The sequence below is a fragment of the Primulina eburnea genome, unplaced genomic scaffold, assembly GCF_022965805.1.
Source record: "Primulina eburnea isolate SZY01 unplaced genomic scaffold, ASM2296580v1 ctg739_ERROPOS11973397, whole genome shotgun sequence".
Classification (NCBI taxonomy): domain Eukaryota; kingdom Viridiplantae; phylum Streptophyta; class Magnoliopsida; order Lamiales; family Gesneriaceae; genus Primulina; species Primulina eburnea.
The window spans coordinates 150,045-176,256 of record NW_027331510.1 but is presented as its reverse complement, the minus strand read 5'-3'; the positions used below and the strand labels follow the sequence as shown (position 1 = coordinate 176,256).

The following is a 26,212-nucleotide window of genomic DNA, read 5'->3' as shown; positions in this document are numbered from 1 at the left end:
AGATTGATCTTGTTGCTACACAGTAGCGTGCTGACCAACTTGAGAAGTTTTTAGCAGACAGTAGCAATATGCTTCAAAGAGTCATAGAGTCTATTGAAGGCACCACTACTACAGCTGATTTGGCTTTTGAAGGGCTTGGAGAAAAGGTGAAATGGTTTGTTGGATATCTTAATGAGCGTGAAATTGCAAAGATGGAAATGGAACAAGAATTGATCAAAGTAAAGGATGGAGCAAGTTCATTGGCAGGTAAGTTATTTGAAGCCCAGACAATGACTGAATCACTTGAAGTTGCCTTAACCATGGCAAAATATAACATATCTCTGCTCTTGGATGAGAAGAAAGAATTTGCAGTTTCTAAGACACTTCTCGAGGAAGAACTACAGAAGACAAAAGAGAAAGCCTCGTCTCAGACAAGCAGATTTGAAGAGGTTTCTTTGAGTAGAAGAGCACTCGAAGATACTTTGTCACTGGCAGAGAACAGTATTTCCCAGTTGATGAATAGTAGAGACGCAGCAGTAGAAAGAAGCACACTTGCTGAAGAGCGGCTAGAGAAATTGAAGGAGGAATTTTATGTTCATATTAGTGAACTTGCTGATGCTTATAAAACTGTACAGGGCCTTGAAACTGCATTTTCTGAGGCACAGAAGAATATTTTCCTGCTAACTGAAGAAAACAGCAAGTTACAAGTTGATAGAGCTTGTTATAATGAGGTAAAGAAGTTAAAAGAAGAGGCCGAATCTCAGGCTAGCAAGCTGGCTGATGCCACCGCAACAATTAAATCGCTTCAAGATGCATTAATACATGCAGAGAATGGCATGGCAGATCTTGTTCAAGAAAATAAAAATGCTGAAAAAGAGATCTTAGGTCTTGACTCTTAAGTTGAAATCTTGCACGGAAGATTTAGCTGGAATGCGTGGAGGCAAGGAGATTTTGCCTCTGGAGCTACTGGATCAGCTGAACAATCTTCAATGGCTTCAGAAAGTGGAGGTGCTGTCAAACTTGTTAGAAGAATGTTTCACAAAAAATTTGAGAGCCTGAAAGACATGGAAATTCTTCTAAATGAAATGACGGATATTTTCAAGGAAATGGATTCAAAAGTGATGCAAGGCTGTTGTTCAATCATGGAGGTACGATAGTTGTTTGAATGTGCTTATTGCTTTATGGTTACTCCTTTTCAGCGTGCTATGCAATTCTATATACTCTTACTGAATTTTACCCGAAATGTAGAAATACAAGTTAATGTTAATCGTCTAACTCATTTCCTCCCATCTCATGCATTTTCTCATCTGATGGTCTCTCAGTATTTTCCACAATTTTTTTAGGATACTTATTCTATTTCGACCAAATCATCCAGCTCAGATGGTGCTTTGAATATGAGTAAGTTGTCGAATGACGAGATAAATGCAGCAGATTGTGAGAATATTATGTATCTTATTCAGAAGATGATTGAAAGATTTAGTCTTAAAGACAAGATACTAGCCGATAAAGTAAAAAATTTCTCTTCGTGTATGGATGAATCCATTGCAGTGCTGTTGAATGGATTACACATCAAAAAAGCTGGAATAATGAGTTCAACAGAGTACATAAAATCTTTAAAACAACAAGTGAAGGAGATGGAGGCAGATAAGGAAAGGAAGGAGGATATTATAGCATTGTTGGAAAGTGATATAAGAAATCTATCATCTTCTTATACTGATGCCGTTCAGGAAGTGGATTTTAATGTGCAGAAAAATCTATCAAATCTGATTTCTATCCTCAAATTTGTAAAGTTTGATGATAAAATGTCCATAGATTTGGGAAAATTCGGTGGTGACGCCTCTGCAGGAATTGCCAGTGACCATATGAAGACAGCCGAAATGTGGTCGCATGCTTCTAGACACAGTCAAGATCTAGGTGAACTTTTTCTGGATGTCATAAATAAGTTGACGTGTGTGACCGAGGATATGCAGTAGAACTTGCAAGAGTCCAAGTTAAGCTGTGATGAAGTCATGGAAGAAAGAGATCTTTACAGAGAGAAAATATACATGCTATAGACGGATATAGAGGCACTGCAAAACTCATGTGATGAAATGAAGCTTAAGCTAGATGATTATAAGGAAAAGGAGGATAACTTGAGGAAAAGAGAGACAGAACTTTCTACTTCATTATCCAGATTTCATGGTGCTTCATCCTCGTTTATGGGAAAACATTAGCTTACTGTCATTTTCTGTAATTAACTGCTTTTCGTGTTTCTTTTTGTTTATTTCTCTGCTATCATGTTTTCTTTCAGAATTAGAAGACCGTCCCTTATCAGTGGCTCAGATAAAATCCATTTTACATAAGATGAATGGGATGTAGTCCCTAATGTTGCATTTGAATTTGGAAACAAGGAGCTGGATGGTTCAGCTGATGTAACAAAGCTTTTCTACGTTATAGATAGTTTTGATGGACCTATGAGGACCTATGAAGCAAGTAAGCTCCCTGTCATTGGAAAAGGAAGAGGCAGCAACACTCATTGGCACAAATGATTGATCAGATAAACCGCACATTAAATGATGTCAAAAAATGGAACATCAAAAAAAATCAGTCGAATCCAAGTGGTCTCTCAGTTGCAATCCTTCTGGTTCCTTCTTGAACTGGCTTGATTCTATGTAATTAATGATAGACGTTTTCACCTTGATCAGCTTGGCATTTACTGAATCTGAATTGCCTTCTTTTAGTGCTTTGAGGAATTCTTGGGCAATAATCCTCAGTAACTTCTCAAATTGATTTCTGTATCTTCGGTAAAGGGCATATCCAGACATCTGGACATTCGTAAATGACTTCATACTTATGCATCAAATATAAAAAAATGTGAAAAGACAAATGCCGTCTTACTTCAAGAAAAATATAAAAAAAATGTGAAAAGGCAAATGTCAACTTACTTCAAGAAAATGTTGAAGTGCAACTGCGGTATAAAGATTAGCCGGGAGAGAATTTAGAAAACTTGCAAGCCATGCCCAACCTTCTTTAAGTCCATGGAGATTCTGAAAGCCACCAATTTCAGTCTGCCAAAACAAGACTATCAGAACTCATGCTTGTATCATACCAGTAAAATGCATTGGAAGATTTTGGTTAAAAACTCAAGTAGAGATGGAGCACCAAACCTGCACTAAAGCTCCATAGAGTCTCATGATTGAACTCAATCTCTCTACATAACTATCAGTGCTCTCGATCTTTCCATCTATTTCCTTGTAGCCAATAGCTTTGAAATAAGCTTCTCTGGTTTGAAACAATACCTGTTAAAGATAACATAAATATGGTAACAATTTACAGCAGTTCTGTCAAAAAGCCAAAAGAGAGCAAGAATGTTTCTGAACTTAAGAGTCCGATCATTTCATATGACTCTTGAAGAGAACTTTAAAACTAAATGAAACTTCCCATACTTTTACATCAGAAAACCATAAGAAAGAAAAATAGAAAACAAACAAAAAACAAATGCTTAAAACACCGAATTAGATTTATTACCGAAGAGAATTCTACAAATTTGGGCACAGTGTAGATGCAAACTCTATTTAACTCCGCCATGAGAATGTCCATAGCCAATGGAATCTGTATTCAATGAAAAAAAGTTATCGAACAACATATTTTCAAGGATCAACATCTTGAATCGCTGCTTCAATGGACACAAGCATACAAATCCAAGCATAAAGAAGAATTGTCTTGCATAAAAGAAGAGAACATAAAAGGACTTTGTAGTGAACAATTGATTTCATAATAACTAACTAGAATCATTAGATAACAAGTGGCAATGAAATTCTTCACAGCAGAGTTTACCTTGGAGGTGACGAGAACAATGACACGACTACAAGAAAAAATAAATCCGTCGCTCTTTTGAGAATTTTCACAGTTGAAGACCACCTGTAAACATCACGACTCCCTCAGTAAACATACATTTATCAGACATTTTCTGAGCATGACGATGTAATTTTCTTCCACCTAAACCTCTTATGTAATCAAACAAATAAATGAAAACACATAACTCCTTCAAGTGATAATAACAGTACCTTTTCTGCGAATGAGAGGAGATTGAGGGACTGAGGATATTCCGGACTCCTCATTATATTGACCAACTCATCTGCTTTTGTTCTGTTGAAAAAAAAAATGTGCAATTCGCACATAACATAATATATTTTATCAGAAGAAAATATAAGCTAATGAACAACAAACTGAAAGACTTATTGGTTTGTTAAAATGAAAGAATGATCAAATCCAACTGACCTGACATTTTCTACAGTAGCAGAGATGGTTTTAATCAGCCTATTAAAATTCTGTCCAGTTTTTCGGTTACCCTGGATTAGACAGACAATTGTGGTTCACAAATGTCATACCATTGAAATTGTGCTCATGAACAACATCACAGACAAATAATGAATCCTAAGAACCACCAAACACAATTTACTCTAGCATGCATCTTTTCAAAGTTACGACCACCTTATGTGCCTTACTTATTTTGGACAAATGATTCTATAAACATGTTAAGATATTTAAATGTATAATACAGTAATCTAAGAATTTGAAATTCAAATCATCCATAATGATTTACCTGATTAGAACTTCCTTTAATAGCCTCATTTTCAGACGTCAACTTTTCATAAATCTGTAGTCTTTTATCCTCCAATTCTAAAGCATTTTTTGAAGCTCTAGTCATATTTCTTTCTGCCAAATAGACTCAGTCAAACTTCAGATTAGAATCGGGGACAAAATAAAAATTCTTCTTTATCAACATAACGCAATCCCCAAATACCTGATAATGAAACTTGTTTCTTATCGTCAGACCCTGTAGCCGCAAACTGCCCAAGAGTTTCCTTCGAATAATCCAGTACCATGGGAACACCATTTCTTAAAGTTTCAACAGCAGCTTGCTTCATTTCTTCAACATACTGCTTCTCAGCTTCGGCAACCACTTCAGCCATTTCAGCTCTCTCAGCTTGTAGCCTAGCCTACGTTGATTCAAAAATACCAGACAAAAATACAGTTATTTAAGATACGAAACAAATAGCGGACGATGGATGCATATTCACAAAGCTACAACTATTTTTCTTGGCAAATCGAATGCATGAAATGGATCATCCATAATTTGGTGTGCAATTTAGAAACAATTTCTTTCTGATCAATTTTCCAATGGTTGGAAACTTTCAGAAAGATGCATACACAACATGACAATAAGATATAGAAGACAATACCATGCTGGGAAATCTGAAGATTTTTCATCAATTAAAAGTTCGTTCTCGTTTTTATGTTTGTACATAAGAAGCAATGGGCAGAAAAACCATACACATATGAATGTCCGTCACATCTGCCTCATTTCCATGGGGGAAAAACAAATTCCCAAAGGCTCGTGAAAATTTTTGTGAATTCAACAGAATCATTTTTCTATTACAGTAAGGGTTGTCTTAATTTGAGATAAGATTGACTAGTTGTCGTAACAGAAAAAGAAATAAAAGAATTATAGAAACAATGAACGCCAATAAGCATACATCATGTTTAGATACAAAAAATATTTAAATGATATAAATGCGGAAAGAACCTTTTTTTCAGCTTCGATCCTTTCTTGACGTATTTTTTCTTCTATGAGAGCCTTCTCTTTCCGTTTAGCCTCTTCACGAGCTGCGTCGTCTCTTATTCTTTTCTCTTCTAGTTGTGATATGTGCTCATAATCTCTTTGTACAGCTGTAAGGTGATTATCAAGTGCTTCTGCACTGCCATAATTCAATAAAGTCTCAACCACAGTATTCTCATTCTATTCAAATTATCAGAGTAGACATAATAGGAACGCAACCTTAAAAGCCTCGCTAAACATAATGAAAATTAAGAGTCGAGGTATGCAATTTAAAAGGTCATACATTGTACGTTGATACTGCAAATCAAATTTTCGCTCTCTCTCTTGCTGTGTTCTTCTATGCTTATCGGTTTAGCAATTTCAGAAGCAAACTTCTCATTCTCCGTGACCAAATTTGTCTCTAAGATTGATATTTTATTTCTCACTTCCTCCTGTGTGTCAGAAAAATGGAAAGAAAGGTCAACGACTATTAGTCCTATGATGTTAAAAGAATGAATGAAAAAATTAAAATCAAACACGCACTAATCTATCATGAAAATTAGAGTAGATGAAAAAAGAGAGTGCAGAGTTGTTAACCTCGTTGATATCATTTTCCCAAATCATCACACACAAATCAAGTATGTCTACTCACCGAAACATAAAGCTGAAATTCATTATTTAGCTCATGGAGTGCACCTTCTGCTAATCCCACTTTATCCATCAAATGACATTGAGCATCAACAGGCAACTCATAATCAGAATCATCACTGCAAGGAAAAAAAAAAGGGTGATAAAAAACCTGGTGTACACTAAGAATTAAGGAACATGTCAACTTGTTGATCAGGAAGGGAAAATAATGAGTATTTAATCCAACAAGCCTATGTAGAATCGTAATCGAAAAAATAAGTTCTTGCAGAAACAAGTATTTTACCAGAAAAAAAATTGTATTTCATACAATGGTGTAATCAATATGGTAATGTTTATTGTTGAATAAATCTTTCCCACATTCACTCTATTATAATATTTTCATCTCAATTCACATAGTGATAGATATGAGAAAGACAAATGATTCAATTTTTCACTTAAAAGGAGGGGAAGATGGCCCCATAACAAAATCTACGAAAACAATAACACAGAATATGGAGATAATACTTTGTAATGAGTGATTTGCGCTTCAAGTATTTCACTTCTTTCTTATTTGATAAGTATTCAAGTACAAACCTCATATAGACTTCATCCAAACCAAATCTTCTGCCTGAAAACATGGATGTGTTAACAACCTCTTCTTCAGTGTCACTATCAGGAAAACCCAATCCATGATCATATGGTGAGTGAGGTGCCATAGGGTACATCCTAAGAACAGAAGTAGGGCTTGCATGAAGAGCATGCACTTGTTTTTGACACTGCAACAGTTGGCGAGCAAATCCAACATTTGGGTTAGTCACTCCTCTGGCTGCCTTCACATGCTGAAATGCATCATCAAAGCTCATCCCCACTTTCCACATAAGATACGCAATGACCAATGAGTTCGATCGCGACACACCTTGACAGCAGTGCACGAGAACGCGCTTGCCTTGTTCCCGAACATCTTCAAAATAACCAAACACATCATAGAGAATACTTGTTATATCCTCGGACGGGCAGTCATGCAGCCAAAGTGTTTTGTACACAAGTTCATTCTTAAAATATTCTGGGCAAACAAACCCCACACAGTTCAGCACATGAGTGATCCCATTCTGGCGGAGGATTTCACGATTCTTTGCAACAGCATCACTACCCAAATATATATGATCCAAAATCCTTGAGCACTCCTTCTCAAAAAAGGCAAGCTTGTCTTTTCTAAAATCAAATTCTCGGGGATGTTTATCTGAGGCTGAATTTTCACGGGGTGTTGCGGACCCAGGACTTACGCCGGGGGTTGGAGGATTTGGCCATATACCAAGATCATCTGACCCAGCTTTTGGCCATTCTTCCAAACTGGATCTGATGATCGAAAGAGGTTGAAGAGGCGGTAAACAAGCTCGTGCTTTGCTGTTCCATTGTGGTTTAGAATTAGACTTTCTTGGTGGACGTTCAGTCCATGAAACGGACCTTGAGTATGTCTTCCAACTTCCACCTGGTGATTGCTCCTTCTCTTCATCACTTATCATTTCAAAACACAAGGTGACACTCTGTAATCTAATTCAAGCAAATTTAGGTGTTTTTATAAAGATCCAAAACCACATGAAAATCAAGTGTCAAGATTGAAAAAAAAAAACCTGAAATACAAATCAATCAAAATAATCAACAAAACACTAGTCAAACTTCCCTAGAAGCCAAAGAGAACATCAATTTTTTGAATTTTGATTCTTGAGACCTTTCCAATAGATTACACCCACAATCAAAGAAAAACCCGAGCGATAGGATCTTTAAAAAAATAAAAAGGAAATTAAAAAAATATTGAACTAGATTCCGTCACATTAAACCCTTGACCAAAGTTTCTTCAATTCTACATGACCCAGTAAAACCCACTAAACATCGCTAACAAGTTTCAACAAAAAACACAAAAATCATAAACAAAGCAAAATTCAAATTCAATTCAAGATAATATCAATAAAACCCCAAATACAAAATAACTAAATTAATTCGTAAATCGGTCCAGAATTTTCAAGGAAAAAGGCGAGCAGAAACACTTACATGAACTAAACGTCCTTACAAGTTTCCGGGCACAAACCACAGACGTTTGATTAGCATCCCATGGTGGTATGACAATGAAGAACAAAAATTAAATTAAAATTAATAATAATAAAACAAGAACGATCCGTTCAACAAAAGAAACTGGGGAAATTAGGAAATAACTATATTTTATTTTTTTATTTTTTGAAAAAAAAGAAAAGAAAGTAATATAGATAGAGAAGGAGAAGAGGGTCGAAGGAGAGAGTGGGAAAGAGTCGCATGTACGATTTTATATTTCCATTTATGAGGTAGTCAAGCTTGACTTGCCATCATGGAAAGACCCGTCGAGATTTTAAATCGCATTCTTTATATTAGAAGATAGAAGACAGAAGACAGAAGATAAGAAAATATATTGTATATATAAATAACACAGAAAAAAAAAATCGATATGGTCTTAAAAAATTCGATATGGTCTTACGAATTAATTTATGAGTCGAATATCCTATTTAGGTCACTAATGAAAAAATATTACTATTTATGCCAAAAATATTATTTATTATTGTAAATATGAACATATTTCACGGATAAAAATCAATGAATTATATATTTTTGCTTATTCATCATTTCAAAATATCGGTTATATGTTAGTGGGCATATATATGATGTCCATATATATAGACATCATCCTCCATGATCCATCTATGATCTTAGTGGGTGAGACAAGAATGTCTCTTTTAGGTCGAAAAATGTTCTATTCGGTTGGCTGGTTTATAACAATGTTAAACTCAATATGGCAAAAGGTGGTTTTCCTTTTTTTTATTTTTTGTTGTTGATATGTTATATTTCTTTACGCTTCCTTTCTTTTTAACTGTGCTGTGTCTTTAAGTAGCTCTTTTGTTCAATGTTTCTTTATTTTTCAGTTTAAGTTTGAATTTAAAATTTTAAAAGGGTCTCTATCTGAATGATTGCATTTTCTGTAATTTGAGGGGGGGAAAAATAGTCCATTTCTTTCTTGATTTTGATCACATGTTTACCAAATTTTATTGGACATTGTGATGTTTTGGTAAGCAGCCTTTAATGAAACTAATTTTTTTAGGCAATATGGTTGAATCACTGCTCCATCCTCTATATATGTTTGTTCACCTTGATGATGTTCCGTCTTTTATGCCCGACTGTTGGAAATCGAGCTTTCTGGTTTGCGAACCTGTTTCTTCTTTCTTTTCTCTTGAATCTTTGAATTTTTATTTCTTTTATTTTTCTGATTAATTTTGTTGAAATACATAAATATTGATTACGACGCATGTACAATGTTTAAGTTTACAGTCTGATTCTCTCATGCAAATTCATACTGTAGATAATCTAAATTGTTTTGTCAGAGAAAAATTGCTTTCTCGAGTGGAGTGACTGGGGACGGACAGCTTGGTTCCAACTCTTGGGTTGGATCCAAATGAGGCTAAAGTGGCCGAAGAAAATCTCAATTTTCCAGATTGTGCTCGCTATTATGAATGAAGCATTTGGTGCCATCAAGCATGTAGAGGACTTGTGGCCCTCTTCCCTGGAGGCAAAGTGTAATGCCCAAGATTTTATATCGTGTTAAATTATGATTATAGATTTTAATCGAGACGATTATGTAAGGGCTAATCGAGACACGAATTGAGTTGCATGTGAATTGATAGTGTGCCAAGACAGTAGCATTGGCGCACATGCGCGATGATATGCGCGCACATGCGCGAGGACTCCAGGAAGGTTGGCGCACATGCGCACAGGGTCCAGAGGAGTCGGCGCACATGCGCCGAGTAATTCGCGCACATGCGCGAGCCTGCCGAGGGGTGAGGTGCGATGACCAGTAGGTCTCGCGCATATGCGCCGGTAGTGTCGCGCATATGCGTGAGACATGCAGATGGGCAAATTGACACTTGGCTTTGCGCATGTTCGTGTATATATATATACAGCAATGTAAATGGAAAGCAAAAATCGAAAAGTTCAGAGGAAATATTACTTCTTGATTTTGGAAATTGATTTGCGATCAATTCGTCCGTTAGATTTTAAATCCGAGTACAGCACCGTGTTCCTAGCGACGTAGGCTACAACTGGACGTAAGTTTTACTACGTTTTAACATGTTTTGAAATTATGATGTTGTTAGAATTGAATACACGTCATATATGTTGTTCTTGACATGTTAGACAGCGTAGAATCGAAGTCAGATTAAGAAACGGACTGAATATGGATTTATTATGAATTTCAGAGTTAATTGACTGAGATGTGATGTCAGTTTTGTACGGTGGTTGATTGTAAATTATTGGAATTGGTATATACTGATATAGTAGTACCGGTGTAGTCAGATTTTACTGTTGTATCGTCAGAATTTGAAAAAACAGAGATGTTGGGGAATTGATTAGAATACTGATACAACATATTGGTATTGTCATTGCCAGATTGAACAGTAACAGGCTTCGATTGTATCAGAGCGACATCAAGAAAGGTATAAATAAATGTTGATTCGGGATTGCACAACTCGAGTTAGGTTTGACTTGAGTTTCCCTAAATCACATACTTTATTTTATTGCATTGATATTTGCAGATTGATATGTTAATGTATTGACTTAGAACAGAGTCAGAGTCCGAGTCTAGGGCAGATCAGCCTAGCTAGGGCAGAACAGCCGAGTCTTCTTTCAGAACCGATAAGACTTTAGACTCACGGTGTATCGACGCGCTTAAATGTAGATCGATGTTTAATGTAGACACTCGATACAGTATACCAAAGTCTAAATTAGATTGGGATCCCTAGATTTGAGATAAGATAAGAATAGATCACGAGTCATTGATTCATGTAGTCAGATTAGATACATGTTTTGATGTTTGTTTATGCTTTTATATATGCTTTATATGATTGCATTTTAATACATTGTTTATACTGGGATATTTATATCTCACCGGAGTTATCCGGCTGTTGTCTTGTTTGTATGTGTGCATGGCAACAGGTGGGACAGGTACAGGGTCACAGAGGTGAAGACAGATCGAGATTAGAGTGGTGATACCGGACTTGGACTAGAGCCAGGGTTTTAAACACTTGATAGTAGTTGTTGAACCTGAGTGTGTATGATTGTGTATTGTATCAGATTTATACTTTTATGCTGATATGTATAGGAGTTTGATTCCATTACCTTCCGCATTTTAAAAAAAAAATTTAGACCATGTTTATTATAATTGATTAATTAGTCCCAATCATGATTAAGAACTTGATTAACGTCCGGGTCCCCACACAAAGTGTCTCAGGCTCTTCTCCAAGTATCAAACACTTTGTTTGCTTTTTTAAGGCTCTGTTTTGTACGTGTGCTAGGATAAGTAAATGATTAATAATTAGAGTGATTAAAAAATGAGATATATGGATTAATAGTATGGTGAGATAAATAACATGGTGTTTAGTATGATTTTAAAATGATGGATTAATTTTGTAAATTTTATTATAATGATCAAAATGCCCCAAATGATAATTAAATATATATTCTTAAAATAATTGGATAGATAATTAAAGATTTATAATTATAATTTACATTTATTAAAATTAATTTAAATATATTTATTAGAAATAAATTTGTAAATATGCATTTACTTTAATAATTAAAATAGCAATAATATTTTGAATGTTAATGTTAAATAAAGTTTTAGTAATAATTAAAATATTATTGTTTTTTCGTAAAATAATTATAAATATTTTAAAATAATTTGATAGATAATTAAATATTTATAATTAATAATTAAAATAGTAGTAATATTTTGATGATGCATATTGTTTCTCTACAATTAGATTCATGTGCATCAAACTATTTCTTTCATAATAAATTTCGTTTTCTACTCTTGGTTATTTATAAATTGAATCGATTTATCTCAGGCTTTTGAATTTCTAAGAGACCGTGCTATTCGATTTGATCTTTTTCGCATACGTAGATGCTCTGGTGCACATATTTACCCTGAGTAGAAATTGAAGAAACATGTGGAAAGTTTCCATATTCCTGAAAGGGAATCTCCGTGGATCATCATCCAGTTATCGCAATCAATCATCGAGGTTTCATTAATTTCATTAAATGTCATGTTTATGTTCAATCACTCATATTTAAGGATTTATACATATGTAAGAATTATGACTCGCACATACATATTGTAAAATTAAAATTAATATATTTTTGAATATTTTTATCAGTATTGTATTTAAGAAATTACTTTTCCATTCTTATAGTGTCCAAAGTTAAGAATTCATATAACTTTTTTTTTCGATATATATATACACACACATTAATGTTGATAGATTCGATCATTGTTTCGATTATGAAAACATTACTAACATGAATTATGCATATGACAAAGGATTAGCTCAGTTCTTAAATCGTCAAAAATATTTTTATCAATCAAGTTGGCCTTTTAGTTACTTTAAATGTAAAAAAAAAAATTAAAGAATCTGTAGATCGTAGAGTAATTAATATCAAATATAAAGAAATTATTAATATTTTATATGGGAAACCTACAATTTCAATTCTTCGATTTCGATAAAATGAATAAACTATGAATTAATACAAATTTATTTGATTTGAATTTTAATCTACTAATTTATATTTAACTTAAAGTTTTGGCACAACAAATTAATTTTTTGCCGATATTTCTATAATCCGATATGGCAGTATCACATCCAAATTTCTTTTTTTTTAACAAAATAAATATAATGGTAGTTGACCAAAATTACGGTCAACTCGTCCATGTACATATATGATGCACGTAATTATCTTGTAAAAAAAAAAGGTTAGTTATGATTTTTGTTTTCTATTTTTTAAAAATTAATTGAATGCAAGTAAAATCCACGTACCTTCTTTTTTGTCGAAATTTCATCATCAGAAATTTCTTGGAAAGTCTTGGATAACAATAAGCTTTCGCCAATCTTGCAAGGAAAATCAAATTTTACATGTTATTTAATAACATGTCATATCAAATGTATTAATGATTAAATCATCCGAATTTTTTAATTTATATTTTGTAACAATTTTATGATTACTCATCCATATTGCATCATGAAACTCGAGCACCATATCTATATATGTAAAAACGTTGCCAGTTTGTTTCTTGAAAGCATCGATAACCTTCTTTTTCTTACTATTTGAAACATTCAGTTGGTTCTTAAAAGTGGGATACGGTTTGTGTTACAAACAAATTGTGATTCGTTTTTGAATTTGGAGCTAAATTTTCTGTAATAATCAATGGGAAATACAAGCCCAGTTCCGAGAACATTTTCATCTTCATTTGATGATAATGGCTACCATGCTCTGCACCACCATGCTCCGTCGACCCTTGCACCACAACGCCGGCTGGACAGGAAATTCTGAAGAATTGATGAAAATTGCCAAACTTTGGATAAGGTAATTAGGCCATCATGTTGAATTGCACGCGGAATTCTTGTTCCATTTGATTGGTTTAGCTGTGTAAGGACAACTGAATGGTTAGGCTAGGTTGTCTTAATTCATGTCACGTCTATAAAAATTATGAAATTGCATATATAATTTATAAAAAAAAATGACAACTTCTGCTCAAAAAAAATTAATTCACCATTCTCTTCCGAATAACTATCCACATAATCTCGATAAATGGAGTAACAAGTAATTATTTACTTTTTCTCAGGTAACGGCTGCCCTCTCCCGGTCGGGATTAGGGTCTTCCAATCTAATTGTTGGTATTGATTTCACAGAGAGTAATGAGTGGACAAGTTGAAAACTTCAAACATATGTATAAATTTTTTGACAAATCCTTCAAAAAAATTTATAGGATTGTGCTGACTTTTGATGAAAACCAGGAGCCAAGTCTTTTAACCGGAATAGCTTGCATCATCTTGGGAATGTCCAAAATCCCTACAAACAAGCCATAACCATCATTGGGAAAACCCCACCCTGTCATCTTTTGACGAAGATAACTTGATTCCATGTTTTGGATTTGGAGATGGTAAAGTTTCAAGAGGGATATATCTAATCAACAAGAAAACGATCATTAGTTGTATTGATGGTCCAAATTTTTCTTGCAGCATCGACACACGACCAACATGTCTTTATTTTATCCAGACGGAAGGTTTTGCGAGGGGTTCGAAGAGGTGCTAACCAGATACCGCCAGTTAGTTCCTCAGCTTCGTCTTTCTGGTGCTCGCATCCACACCTTTTTTGGCAGAGTAGAGCCAGTGAGCATAATCGAAACCGTGCATGAATTTTGAAAACCTTAAGTTCAAAGGGACCAATTTCGTTGTATTGAGTCTGCCATGACGAGTAGTCACAAATGCTGCATTGATTTCAGGTCCAACATCATTTGCACCGGTTATTGAAATGGCTATGAGCATTGTTGAGGAAAGTAGAGAGGCCAGAACCATGTTTTCTCATCATCGCAGATGGCCAGGTACACTGACTATATTCACTTTAAGTTCTTGTTATGAAAGATGTCACACTGAGAGACTGCTGGAATGAATTGCCTCTCAACTCCTCGAATGTAATGTTAAGTTCAGATATTCTCAGAATGCCTGAAAAATGCATATCCTATTTACAAGGTGCTCGACTAGCATTTCATGTTCGGAGTAAGCGCATTAAAAGCCTAGGACTTATGGGAAATATCATTAGCTGTTATTAATATTCATGATCATGTAATAACGAATGAATGTGCGTGTAGGTGACAAGAAGCAGTGATACACCAAATGGTCAATTGAGCTCACAGGAGAAGAAAACACACACTTACACACACATGTATGCATTTATGTAGGTGTGTGTGTGTGTGTGAAACTCTAGTATTGAGATAAAATACTGGAAGTATTTTTATTTTCTTTATCAGCCATCAGACTGAGAATCCTCCAAGCAGAGCTGTTCTTCTGCCACCTTCTCATGGCAGAGTTTCTTCCAGCGGCAGTTCACTTAAGCCGTATGGTTCAAGCAGTTTTCCGCACAGTACTCTGTTTTATTCTGCCCATGAATCACCATCGAGCAATATGTATGACAACAGGTAATGGATTCACCATAATCCTAGCAGGGCAATTGTTATCACTTGTCGAGCATACGTATAGCTAGCTGAGTAGAATGCTCGTTTGGTGTCGAGTTTTCAACATTTGAGTGTTTTTGTTTCTTGAATTTCTAATCTTACTCGTTTCCTCGTCAGGGTTGTCCAATTTGTAAGAGACACTCAAAAGACATGGCTTTGGCTGTGGACATAAGGTAAAGATTGTCAACTTCTCTCTACATAACGAGGTTATTTCACGAAGAATGATGCAATCTTGAATCGTTTTGGTTTTGTCGTTCTTGGCCAGACCTATTGTTACAATGGAATAGGCCTTGTTTATTGTCCGATATGCCGAAGCACGATCACGACAAGAATAAAATTGTATCCATAGATAAGAATAAAATTGTATCCTCGTCAGGGTTGTCCAATAAATGTTTGGGAAGTTTTATACATTTTAAGGCACCTGCGAACTAACATTCATTTTTTGAATAGCGCTGACCATGTGAAGCATAGATACTAGAGACATTGTATTGTTGGAATATACTGTGACATTCGAAAGTAGCTAAAATTTCATAGATCTCATGTGATTATCCATTGATCTGTCGGAACGTGTTGAGACTAGTGTCCCTGCAAATCACATATCCGGCTACATTAAGTAGAAACCTTATCTAGGAAGAATTATTCCATTACACCTTTTTCTTGAACTTTTATAATAAATATGTCATTTTATTCAAAATTTAATCAATCAAATGAAAAATGTCATCATTTTATTCAACCTACTCGAATTTTTTAATAATCATAATATTATATATTTAAAAAATCCTATCAAGTTTTATAACCCAACTAAACGGACCTTAAATTATTTTATACGTGTTACCAAAAAACGTGCCTATTCTTACTTTATATTAAAAACACCAACGGACTGCCCTCCCTCTCTTCTTTCTTTTTTTTTTTTTTTAAAAAATATATATTTTCCAGCAAGGCACCGTGATTACTATGGTCCCTCCTATCTTTAGAGAAAGGCCGAAGCCTGGCTCTTCAGGCTTCATACTCAGCGTTCGCTTGATTGATGTTCGGAAGCCAAGTATGAGAATTCAGATGCTGCCAAGATATCCTGTAAGTCCTGTTGTTAATCTTCTTTGTATAAATATTAGAATTGGTGTTGACTGTTTTTTTGGTTGTGTGGAGCATTTTTTTTTGTTTTTTGTTTTTAAGTTATAATTATTGGTCGATGGGATCTTTCTTGAAGAGTTTTATCCTAAACATTTTAGATTCCTTTTGCAATTTACGGTGCCTTAGTTGTCAGAGTTAAATGGTGAAAGATTAGTATTTGTATTTATAAAAATAATGGCGAAATTCACTCTCACTCTCCCATGTGAGAGTATCTACGGATTCCATTTGTAATTTTTGTTCTTTAACAAGCCGAGTCTATTGTTACAATTTAGCAATCAACACGTACTTGTCTATTTTATATGCTGAGTAGTTTTGAGGATAATCTCAATCAAATTTGGCACCTTTGATTCAGGGTGTTTTCTTGAAGCATAATCTGGGTAATGAAGAGTTTGTATCGAAATTGCTTGACAGAAGGTGGGCCTTAAGCAGCCCAGACACGAAAATCAACCAAGTAATGACCTTGTATCGAAAGGAAGGTGGATTATGTGGGAACAATTCTTTCAAGAACATCAACAATCCTTGTCTTGGTGAAGGGATGATGCAAAAGAGTCACCCTTTTCCATCATTTTATGTTGTGAGAGACGACTTGTTACATCCATTGGTGAATGGTAACAAGGCCAGGAAATTAGACGCAATTCTTCCAGTCCTTGAAGATAATGCTGCAACTGATGTGGTGAGATCATGATCTTTTGAAGTTTCATGTGGCTCTCTTAATCTCTTTCTGCCTTAAGTTGTGAATTTTGGTTATAAATCTTGCTGGCATGGCCTATGTATGTGTAAATTTTAATGTTTTGATAATCTTAAACGGCAACAAAAGTGTATCAAAAAACAAAAAAACAGCAAGCACTCACATTTCCATTTGTTTCCTTGTTTTGCTGCAGACGACTATTTATGAAATAATCATTTGGTGACATGAGTATTTTGCTGGTAATAAACTAAAAACACCCCCAAAAAGTCAGTTTCTTAAAATACTTGTAAAAATTGGATAATGCCATAATGGATCCTTTTAGGTCACCTGTGGCGGTTGCCAAAGTGCGCACACAGCAGCTGTAGGTATGTCCCATGCTTTTATTTTTAAGTTTATTGCTGTTTTGCTGGAATTATATCTGACAGAGTCGTAACCTTTTGTTTCATTAACATGCAGCTGTTTCATGTGCAGAGAGAGGATTAAAATCTCACTTGTTACTCAGAGGAGAAGAACCTGAAATTCTAACGGGATGAAATCTGGTTTCTAAATTGTATGGAAATGTTGTTTATGTTCCAAGATCCATGTATGCCAAGAGAGAAGAAATGCTAACAAGGCATGCCGAGTTGGTTCTTGGCTGTAATGGCTCTACTTATTGGCTCAGGGATTTTCTTGAGGATCTCTCCTTATATCATCTGGCGAGTAATTACAAGTCCTCAGAAGAAGATACCGTTGAATATCAAGAAAAAACAAGGAAAGTTGTTATTATCAATGAAGGCGCAGGAGATGCCATAGCGTTGCTTGGTATCCAATTGTTTTTGGAGCTATTATCGATTTTTTTTCCTTTTAAAAAATGAGCATATCTTTCTGGCTGATTTAAAAATTTCCCCTAGTTGCGTTCACAAAAGTTTTACATGTCCTCTTGTGCATTCTTATTTTATCAGATGCTTTGCTGAGATGTCATTAAAACGTTGTTCCTTATAGGACTTGTACGTTTGGTTCGGTACTTGTCCCAGGACCATTTGTTTGGAAAAAAAGCAAGCTCTAAAAATTGTTGTAGATGCTGGCAGCGGGACTACAGCTATTGGTTTGGGTCTTGGTGTTTTATGTTTAGGGTGATTGATCCACCTTATTTTTTTATACCATTTAAGTATATCTTTATCCGAATTATGTTGATTTTTTACTCAAATTTGTTGAGAACAAGCCGCTTATCGAGATTCTTTTTTGGTTGCCATTTTGAGAACCAGGCTTCCATGGGAGATTATTGCCATAATGCTGGCTGATGATATTGACGGATACAGAAAAATGGAGCGAAACTTGATATCTGAATTTTTTGCATGCTTTACGTCTTCCCTTGGTGACTACCCCCTCGGAAGTGGAGTAGATTTTGTAATCGTAAACTGGGTGGAACGGAGCTTACCAAGAAAGTAATCGAGTCTTTGTTTCAGTTATTCTAGTCCCCAAAATATGGCTCCGAATGACAACACACTTGTGACGTCCTTGCAGATTTGGCAAGATATTAGAAGGGGAAGTTCAAGAACGCCAAAGAATAGCACAGCAAACCGGTATTCTTGTAGATCCTATATATACTTTATCGGCTTGGGATCTTGCTACACAACTTTCTGAGAACAAGGAAGACGATGCAAAAGTGGTAATGCTCCACACTGGAGGGACGTTGGGAATGTTTGGAGTGGCGCAGCGGTGCAAGTCTCACTTTAAAATGCCAGATAAAGGTGTCAAATAGTACAAGTCTAAACTTTTGAAGCCGTGCACTTTCCCGAAATGAATTTATCACATTCCAAGATTTGTAATTTTTTCTGCCTGAGTAAAGGCGGACCTAGTCTTACAGCATTGAATTTTATATACGTTTTCGATCGCATTTTTGAGTTCGCTCATAGATATTTACTGAATAAGGATGGTCCTTAACACATTTTATCAGTGTTTTGTATTTTGTCAGGTAAAGGAATTGTGTCATAGGGCAAACTGAGACTGTCTAAATTTATATTAGAGTTAAAAGACATTAGCACATTCAAATTTGTGATGGTGTACCTGTAACTGGATAGTTCTAATAAGAAGGATGAAACCGTTTTTAAATGAGATGTATTCGAGTGGTCGGTCTAAAATTTTATCAACGGCAGCAAAACAGCAGCAAAACTTTTATTGTCACAGCACCTACGTGCATACATGCATGCCTCGTATTTGCTAGCTTCTGTACAACCGAGACCCTTAGTTCTGTCTGTGAGACTAGTGCGTGGCATGATTTGGAAATCTTCGGCGACGTGAGGGCTTTGCAGATGGAGCGCCGGCGTGAGGGAGGACTTGAGAGCGGGGTTGGTGGCTATTCAAGAGCAGTGTAGCTTGGGCTAGCAAACAGTCGATATAATAGCTTTAACCAGCTAGTTGAGCCCTGAGGCTCTGTCATCTCGTCAGCAGAGAGATTTAGAGGCTCACTGTGAGAGTTGAGAGCCTGAATTTCTTTACCTTTCTGTTTTCGAATGATATTTTTCTTTTTAGGTTTAGTGAGTGATTAATTAGCACGTGGAAATATTTTAGTTAAAGCTTCGGTTTCCAAACACGTCGTAAAACGGAAAATTTGCTGAAAAGAAAGGAATCGAAGGGGAGCATTATATTGGGTACGGCTCTGTCTTCTTGCGAAATAAGGCCCAATCGTGCTTGTTTGTCAATTAATTACGAAGGAAAATATTATTTCCTTGTTTAATTTCTTAATTTAATTTATTTCTCTAATATTATCTTTTCCTTATTGATTTGATCGTGCATAATATTTAATGAGATTTTTTCTTTCTAGATAATATGATATTTAATGAGATCTTGCCTTTTTAATTAATGAGATAAATATGCTAGGATTTTATTCTTGATGATGAGATATTATTGTGATTTGGTATCAATATTTAAAAGAGTTTATTTCTAATTAAACTCTTATTTTCCTTATTGAATAGGGTTCCTTGTGGAGATAAAAGTCTACATCTATAAATAAGAGATCAAGAACCTCATTTTATCTCTCTCACTCTCTCTCCTTTCTCTCTTGTGCACGGACCTTCTTGATTATTCATACACGCACTTTGGAGAAAGCTCTTGGATTGAGGATTCACGCAAACATTTAGGAGAGAGCTTTTTCGATTTATATGTTTTTCACTCTTCGCTTGGAAGTTTTCATGAATGCATAACTGATGCACTTTTGCACGTCGAGATTTCAGAGACAAATAATTCTACAAAGACGTTGCTGTTTTGAAGAGTTGTGATCGTCGTGTTGTCCTGAATGTTGCCAACATCTGCAGACAACATCCGTGACGATGTTGGCTGAAGATCGTTTTTAGTTGCTCGTTCCTTTCGGGATCATGTTTTTGTTTTGCTTTCTTGATTTAGTTTTTATTCTGGTTATTTGTTTTAGAAAGCATTTGTTTCCTCAACTTGTTGAGGAAATTGATTTTTCTGATAATCACTAGTGATAGGTTTTTATGTAAACGATTTGGTTTTCTAGTGATTAATTTTGTCATAAGACACCGCACAAGTATTTATACTTGTGTAAATTTAATCTTGTCCATTTATTTATTTTAAGCGTATTTGTGGTACAAAATATAATTTTTCGCTGCATGTTGTCCGAGATGTTGTAACATCTGGCATAACACCTAATTCTGATAAAACACAAATCAACGATTTTACATACTATTTTGATATTTTTATTATTCATTAGTATATGTCCAACACAATTTCTTACAAATTAATAATAATATATTTCTAAGAATCGAATCATTTGCATCTTACAGTAATCCATTTGAAATTTTAATGAAATTTTTAAGCCCGTTCATTCTTGCAGCTAGGAAACCACATCTTGAGTTGTATGTATACACGATTTCAATTTTCGTGTGTTACATTTTTGTTTCTTGCATTTGATCATAAGCAAGTTCAAAACGCGAAGAGACAGGCGCTGACATCTACTACATGTTCCTTCTCGATTTTTTTTTGTTTTTTGGATTCTTATTATCTTCTGGGTACAGCACAGCCGGCCAGTTTATTCCAAGTTAACCCGTGTAAAGAACTCAGTTTTAGTGTCAGATGAAATTATATATATAAATTTCGAAGCATTTTTCTCGTGGGGCAGTTGCAGTGATGTGGCCGGACATTTTAAGAAAATTTCAAACGTTGTTATTATTATTATTTTTTTACTTTGATTCTCTTGTCACGAAGCCAGGCCAATGCGATATGATGCCTGCATATTAGGCGTAGCCTTGTCTTTGTACCAAGCTGTTAACATAAAAAACACACCTATCAAATATCCCATCGAAGACAAATTGCTCTAGGACAGAATCTGGAGCCATCTGATCGATTTAAAGAAACGAAGAAAGATATCAAGTAGGTATAATTGGAAACAAACAAAACTAGTTGAGCTTCTTGAAAAAGTTCAAATTGTTTTACATACCGTGGGACTTCGTCTACAAAAAAGAAGTAACATAATCAGTCATAATTGGGATTTTCGTGGCTAACAAATGGAAAGAATTGGGGGGAAAGGGTGGATTTTTCGGTTTGCTGATGGTGTCGACAAGTTACTGATGTTTCTTGGCATTTTGGGTAGTATTGCGGAAGGTTTTGCTTCTCCCATTACCATGTATACGTTGAGTGGAGCGATAGATGAATTCGGGAAGGCTGATCGGGCTATTACTAATGGGGCGGTGAACAAAGTAACCATGTATAATATTTTGACCTTTTAATACAATAATTTGGAATTACAGTTTAACTGAGATGTAGGAAAACAGCACAGTTTGAAGCTTCTGCCATTTTTTTCCTTTGCAGTATGGGCTGAGACTACTTTATGTTGCTATTGGGGTCGGATTTGCTTGTTTTATTGGTGTATTTTATCCTCTACAAATGATAAATTGTCGGAAAAATATACTTTGGTTATATAGAATGTTAGAAACCATCGTCGGCTTGAGGAACTAGCTAACTTTGGTGGTATTTGACTTGCGGTTATTTTTGTGTTGCAATCTATATTTGCAGAAGGACTTTGCTGGACAAAAACTGCTGAGAGGCAGACATCTCGAATAAGAATGGAATACCTGAAGTCGATACTTAGACAAGAAGTCGGTTTCTTTGACAACCAAATGACTCTTTCTCCAGCTTCCAATCTGTCTCAAATATCTCTACTGATGCGCATTCCATTCAAGACGTTATAGCTTCCAAGGTCACGATTCATTCAAATTTTTTGTCTTCAACTTTTTGGATCTTAAATTGTATATTACGAAAGTTGGATCAGGATTTTCTTCTGCTGCAGATTCCCAACTCTCTAGCTCAAATCTATTCACTGGTATTTGGTCTTTTAGTCGCATTCCTACTTTCTTGGCGACTGGCATTGGCTTCTGTTCCATTTGCTATTGGATTTATAGCCCCGGGGGTTGGATTCGGAAAGCTAATGATGAACACAAGAGTCCAGATTAAGGATGCTTATGGGGTCGCAGGTGGAATTGTCGAACAAGCAATATCAAATATAAGAACTGTTTATTCATACGTGGGAGAGCTAAAAACAGTTGAAAGGTTCAGCCATTCACTCCAGAAAAGCACTAATCTTGGAATAAAACAAGGATTAATGAAGGGTTTGATGATAGGTAGCATGGGAATGATTTTTGTGACTTGGGCATTTCAAGCTTAGGTTGGTGGCCTTTTAGTAACCGAAAAGGGTGAAAGTGACGGCCATGTTTTTATAGCAGGCATTTGTATCATTTTGGAGGACTGTAAGACCTCTTTTTCTTGAATCTACGCATTAGATTATTTGAATCTATATATATACTCTTGATTTAGATTTTTTTATATACTCTTTCAAGTTGATTCGCGGTCTTGATATTTCATCAGGTCCTGTATGTCCTCTCTTCCTAATGTACCATTTATAGTAGAGGCATCGGCTGCTGCAAAGCGTATTTTTGAGATGATTGAACGTATTCCTCACATAGACTCTGAAAACGAGAATGGGAAAATTTTGGCTACTGTAAAGGGACAAATCGAGTTCAGAGAAGTTTATTTCAGCTATCCATCAAGAAAGGATGAACCGATCCTTCAAGGGCTAAATCTTAAAGTGAAACCTGGTAAAAAAGTCGGTCTTGTAGGTGGAAGTGGTTCTGGAAAATCGACAATTGTTTCTTTGATCGAACGGTTTTATGACCCCATAAAAGGAGATATTCGGCTTGATGGACACAGAATAAAAAGACTTCAAGTCCAATGGTTTACATATCAGATTGGATTGGTGAATCAAGATCCAATTCTGTTTGCCACATCCATTAAGAAAAATATACTATTTGGAAAGGAGGATGCTTCAATGGAACTGGTAATAAATGCTGCTAAATCAGCAAATGCAAACAATTTCATAGTCAAATTCTCAGATGGATACGACACTCAAGTAAGTTATTTCATACGCTGAAATCTGATTAGTAGGTTGTTTATTTCAACATAACAGATCGTATTGTTTCGAAATTTCAGGTTGGTCAGCTAGGTGTTCAGTTATCAGGTGGTCAAAAGCAACGTATTGCTATAGCAAGAGCACTGCTCAGAGATCCAAGGATTCTTTTGCTTGATGAAGCTACTAGTGCTTTGGATGCACAATCTGAGAGCATGGTACAGGAAGCGATTGACCAATCTTCACAAGGCAGGACAACGATTGCCATTGCCCACCGCCTTTCTACCATACAAAATGTTGATTAAATTATGGTACTGGAGTCGGGGAGGGTCGTTGAATTAGGGTCGCACGATGAGCTGATGCAAATGAATAGCGGAGAAGGTGGAATATACAGTCAAATGGTGAGATTACAGAAATCGGTAGTGCTAAATGAGGGTAAAAAAACACCTCATAGGCATAGCCCTATATCGCCTCATTATATAAGATCTAGCTCGTTGAATAGTTCTGCTTCTGGATTCACACCACCACTGATTTTGAGTTTAGTTCCTTCTTCAATTCAGAATAGCCCGGCTTCATCGTTTAGTTCCCATTTCGAAAGGGATGAAAAACCAGTGACTTATTACCCTAATCCTTCACTATACATATTACTAGAAATGAATGCAACAGAGTGGAAGAGGGTGTTTCTTGGCTCTATAGGAGCTGTTTTATTTGGGGTTGTTCAGCCAGTGAATGCATACTACATGGGCGCTCTTGTTTCCGCTTACTTCACTAACCAAAACTCAAAAATAAAGTCCGACACAAGATTCTACAATATCATCTTTTTAAATATAGATGTCGTCACCTTCTTTTCTAACCTGCTCCAGCATTACAACTTTGGAATCATGGGAGAAAGGTTAACCAAAAAGGTTCGGTAAAGGGTTTTGAAAAATATTCTAACTTTCGAGGTTGGCTGGTTCGATCGGGAAGAGAACACGAGTGCTGCCATCTGTTCTCGTCTCTCTACCGAAGCGAGCAGGGTTAGGTCTCTAGTTGGAGACATGATATCATTAGTGGCTCAGGTATTCACAAACTCTTTCCTATCTTTCGTTCTTGGACTAGTCATTGTCTGGAAAGTTGCCATAGTGATGATGGCAATACAACCTTTTATTATAGCCAGTTTTTATTACAAAACCGTTTTGATGGAACAAATGTCTGAAAATGCCAAATACGCACATAATTCAGCAAGCCAGCTGGCGAGTGAAGCAGTATTGAACCACAGAACTATAACCGCATTTTCATCTCAGAAAAGAATCATTGAACTATTCGAAGAAATGCTGAAGAACCCTCGAAAAGAAAGCACGAGACAGTCATGGATTTCTGGTCTAGGACTTTTTAGTTCCCAATTCCTAGCCATAGGTGTTGTAGCTATGACATTTTGGTACGGTGGGACACCCATGAACAAGGGGTTACTTAGTGTAAAACAGCTCTTTCTAACTTTTTTTATCTTGATGAGTGCCGGTAAAACGATAACAGATGCAGGAACTATGACATCTGATCTGTTAAAAGGTAGTAGTGCTATGAGATCATTTTTCGCAACTCTAGACAGAAAAAGCGAGATTGAACCTTACAAAATTGAAGGTCTAGAAGCTACAAAAAATCTGAAAGGAACCATAGAACTTGACAGTGTTTACTTTCACTATCCATCAAGACCTGAACAGTTCATCTTTCATGGCCTTAGTCTCAAGATTGACGCAGGAAAAACAATGGCATTTGTTGGAGAGAGTGACTCTGGAAAATACACCGTGATTGGATTGATAGAAAGATTCTACGATCCCGTAAAAAGGACAATTCTGATAGACGAAAAAGACATCAGAAATTACAGTTTGAACAGTTCATCTTTCATGGCCTTAGTCTCAAGATTGACGCAGGAAAAACAATGGCATTTGTTGGAGAGAGTGGCTCTGGAAAATACACGGTGATTGGATTGATAGAAAGATTCTACGATCTCGTAAAAAAGACAATTTTTATAGACGAAAAAACATCAGAAATTACAGTTTTAGAGACTTGAGATCAAGCATTGCATTAGTGAGACAAGAACCGGCTATTTTCGCGGGAAACGTACTAGAAAACATAGTTTATGGGAAAGATAATGCCACAGAAGCTAAAATCAGAGAAGCTGCTGCACTTGCTAACGCTGATGAATTCATATGGTATTTTTCAACCTCTATTTATCAGTCACATTCACACACATTTTATTCTAGTTGGTAAGATACCAATATCGGAAGTAACACGCATGAATTGGCACTCTAAATCATACCTATCTCTCCTTCACGTGCAGTTCAATGAAGGATGGATACAAAACATTCTGCGGTGAACGAGGAGTTCAACTTTCGGGAGGACAGAAGCAAAGGATAGCACTTGCACGAGCAATCTTGAAGAATCCGTCAATCTTGCTTTTAGACGAGGCGACGAGTGCACTTGACAGTTTGTCCGAGAATCTAGTGCAAGAAACATTGGAGAAAATGATGATGGGAAGAACTTGTGTGGTCATCGCGCATAGGTTATCGACTATAAAAATGTCTGATTCCATTGCCGTGATCAAGAATGGTAGAATTGTGGAAGAAAGATCGCATTCTGAGCTACTTGCTCTTGGAGACAAAGGCTCATACTTTAACCTAGTCAAGTTGCAACAATATTGTTACACTCCTTAGAAGGGGTAGTAAGATGCGGAGGTTAAATCTTGTACAT

At 35.8% G+C, this 26,212-nt stretch overlaps 1 protein-coding gene and 3 pseudogenes across 1 annotated transcript; 3 read left to right on the top strand and 1 right to left on the bottom strand.

Moving 5' to 3' along the window:
* Window positions 1–2,518: 2,518 nt before the first annotated feature.
* LOC140822120 (mRNA export factor GLE1-like) lies at window positions 2,519–7,710 on the bottom strand. The gene is given in 14 exon segments (XM_073182859.1): window positions 2,519–2,783; window positions 2,904–3,026; window positions 3,126–3,257; window positions 3,487–3,570; window positions 3,796–3,879; window positions 4,026–4,107; window positions 4,240–4,310; window positions 4,565–4,677; window positions 4,766–4,961; window positions 5,549–5,720; window positions 5,865–5,931; window positions 5,934–6,012; window positions 6,213–6,327; window positions 6,782–7,710. Coding segments are annotated over 14 exon segments (2,478 nt in total). The 3' UTR covers window positions 2,519–2,552.
* Window positions 7,711–13,462: 5,752 nt separating this feature from the next.
* On the top strand, window positions 13,463–15,441 carry LOC140822168 (E3 ubiquitin-protein ligase RGLG1-like; annotated as a pseudogene).
* Window positions 15,442–16,226: 785 nt separating this feature from the next.
* Window positions 16,227–19,113, top strand: LOC140822134 (D-cysteine desulfhydrase 2, mitochondrial-like; annotated as a pseudogene).
* Window positions 19,114–21,387: 2,274 nt separating this feature from the next.
* LOC140822166 (ABC transporter B family member 15-like) lies at window positions 21,388–26,175 on the top strand (annotated as a pseudogene).
* The last annotated feature ends 37 nt before the right edge of the window (window positions 26,176–26,212 follow it).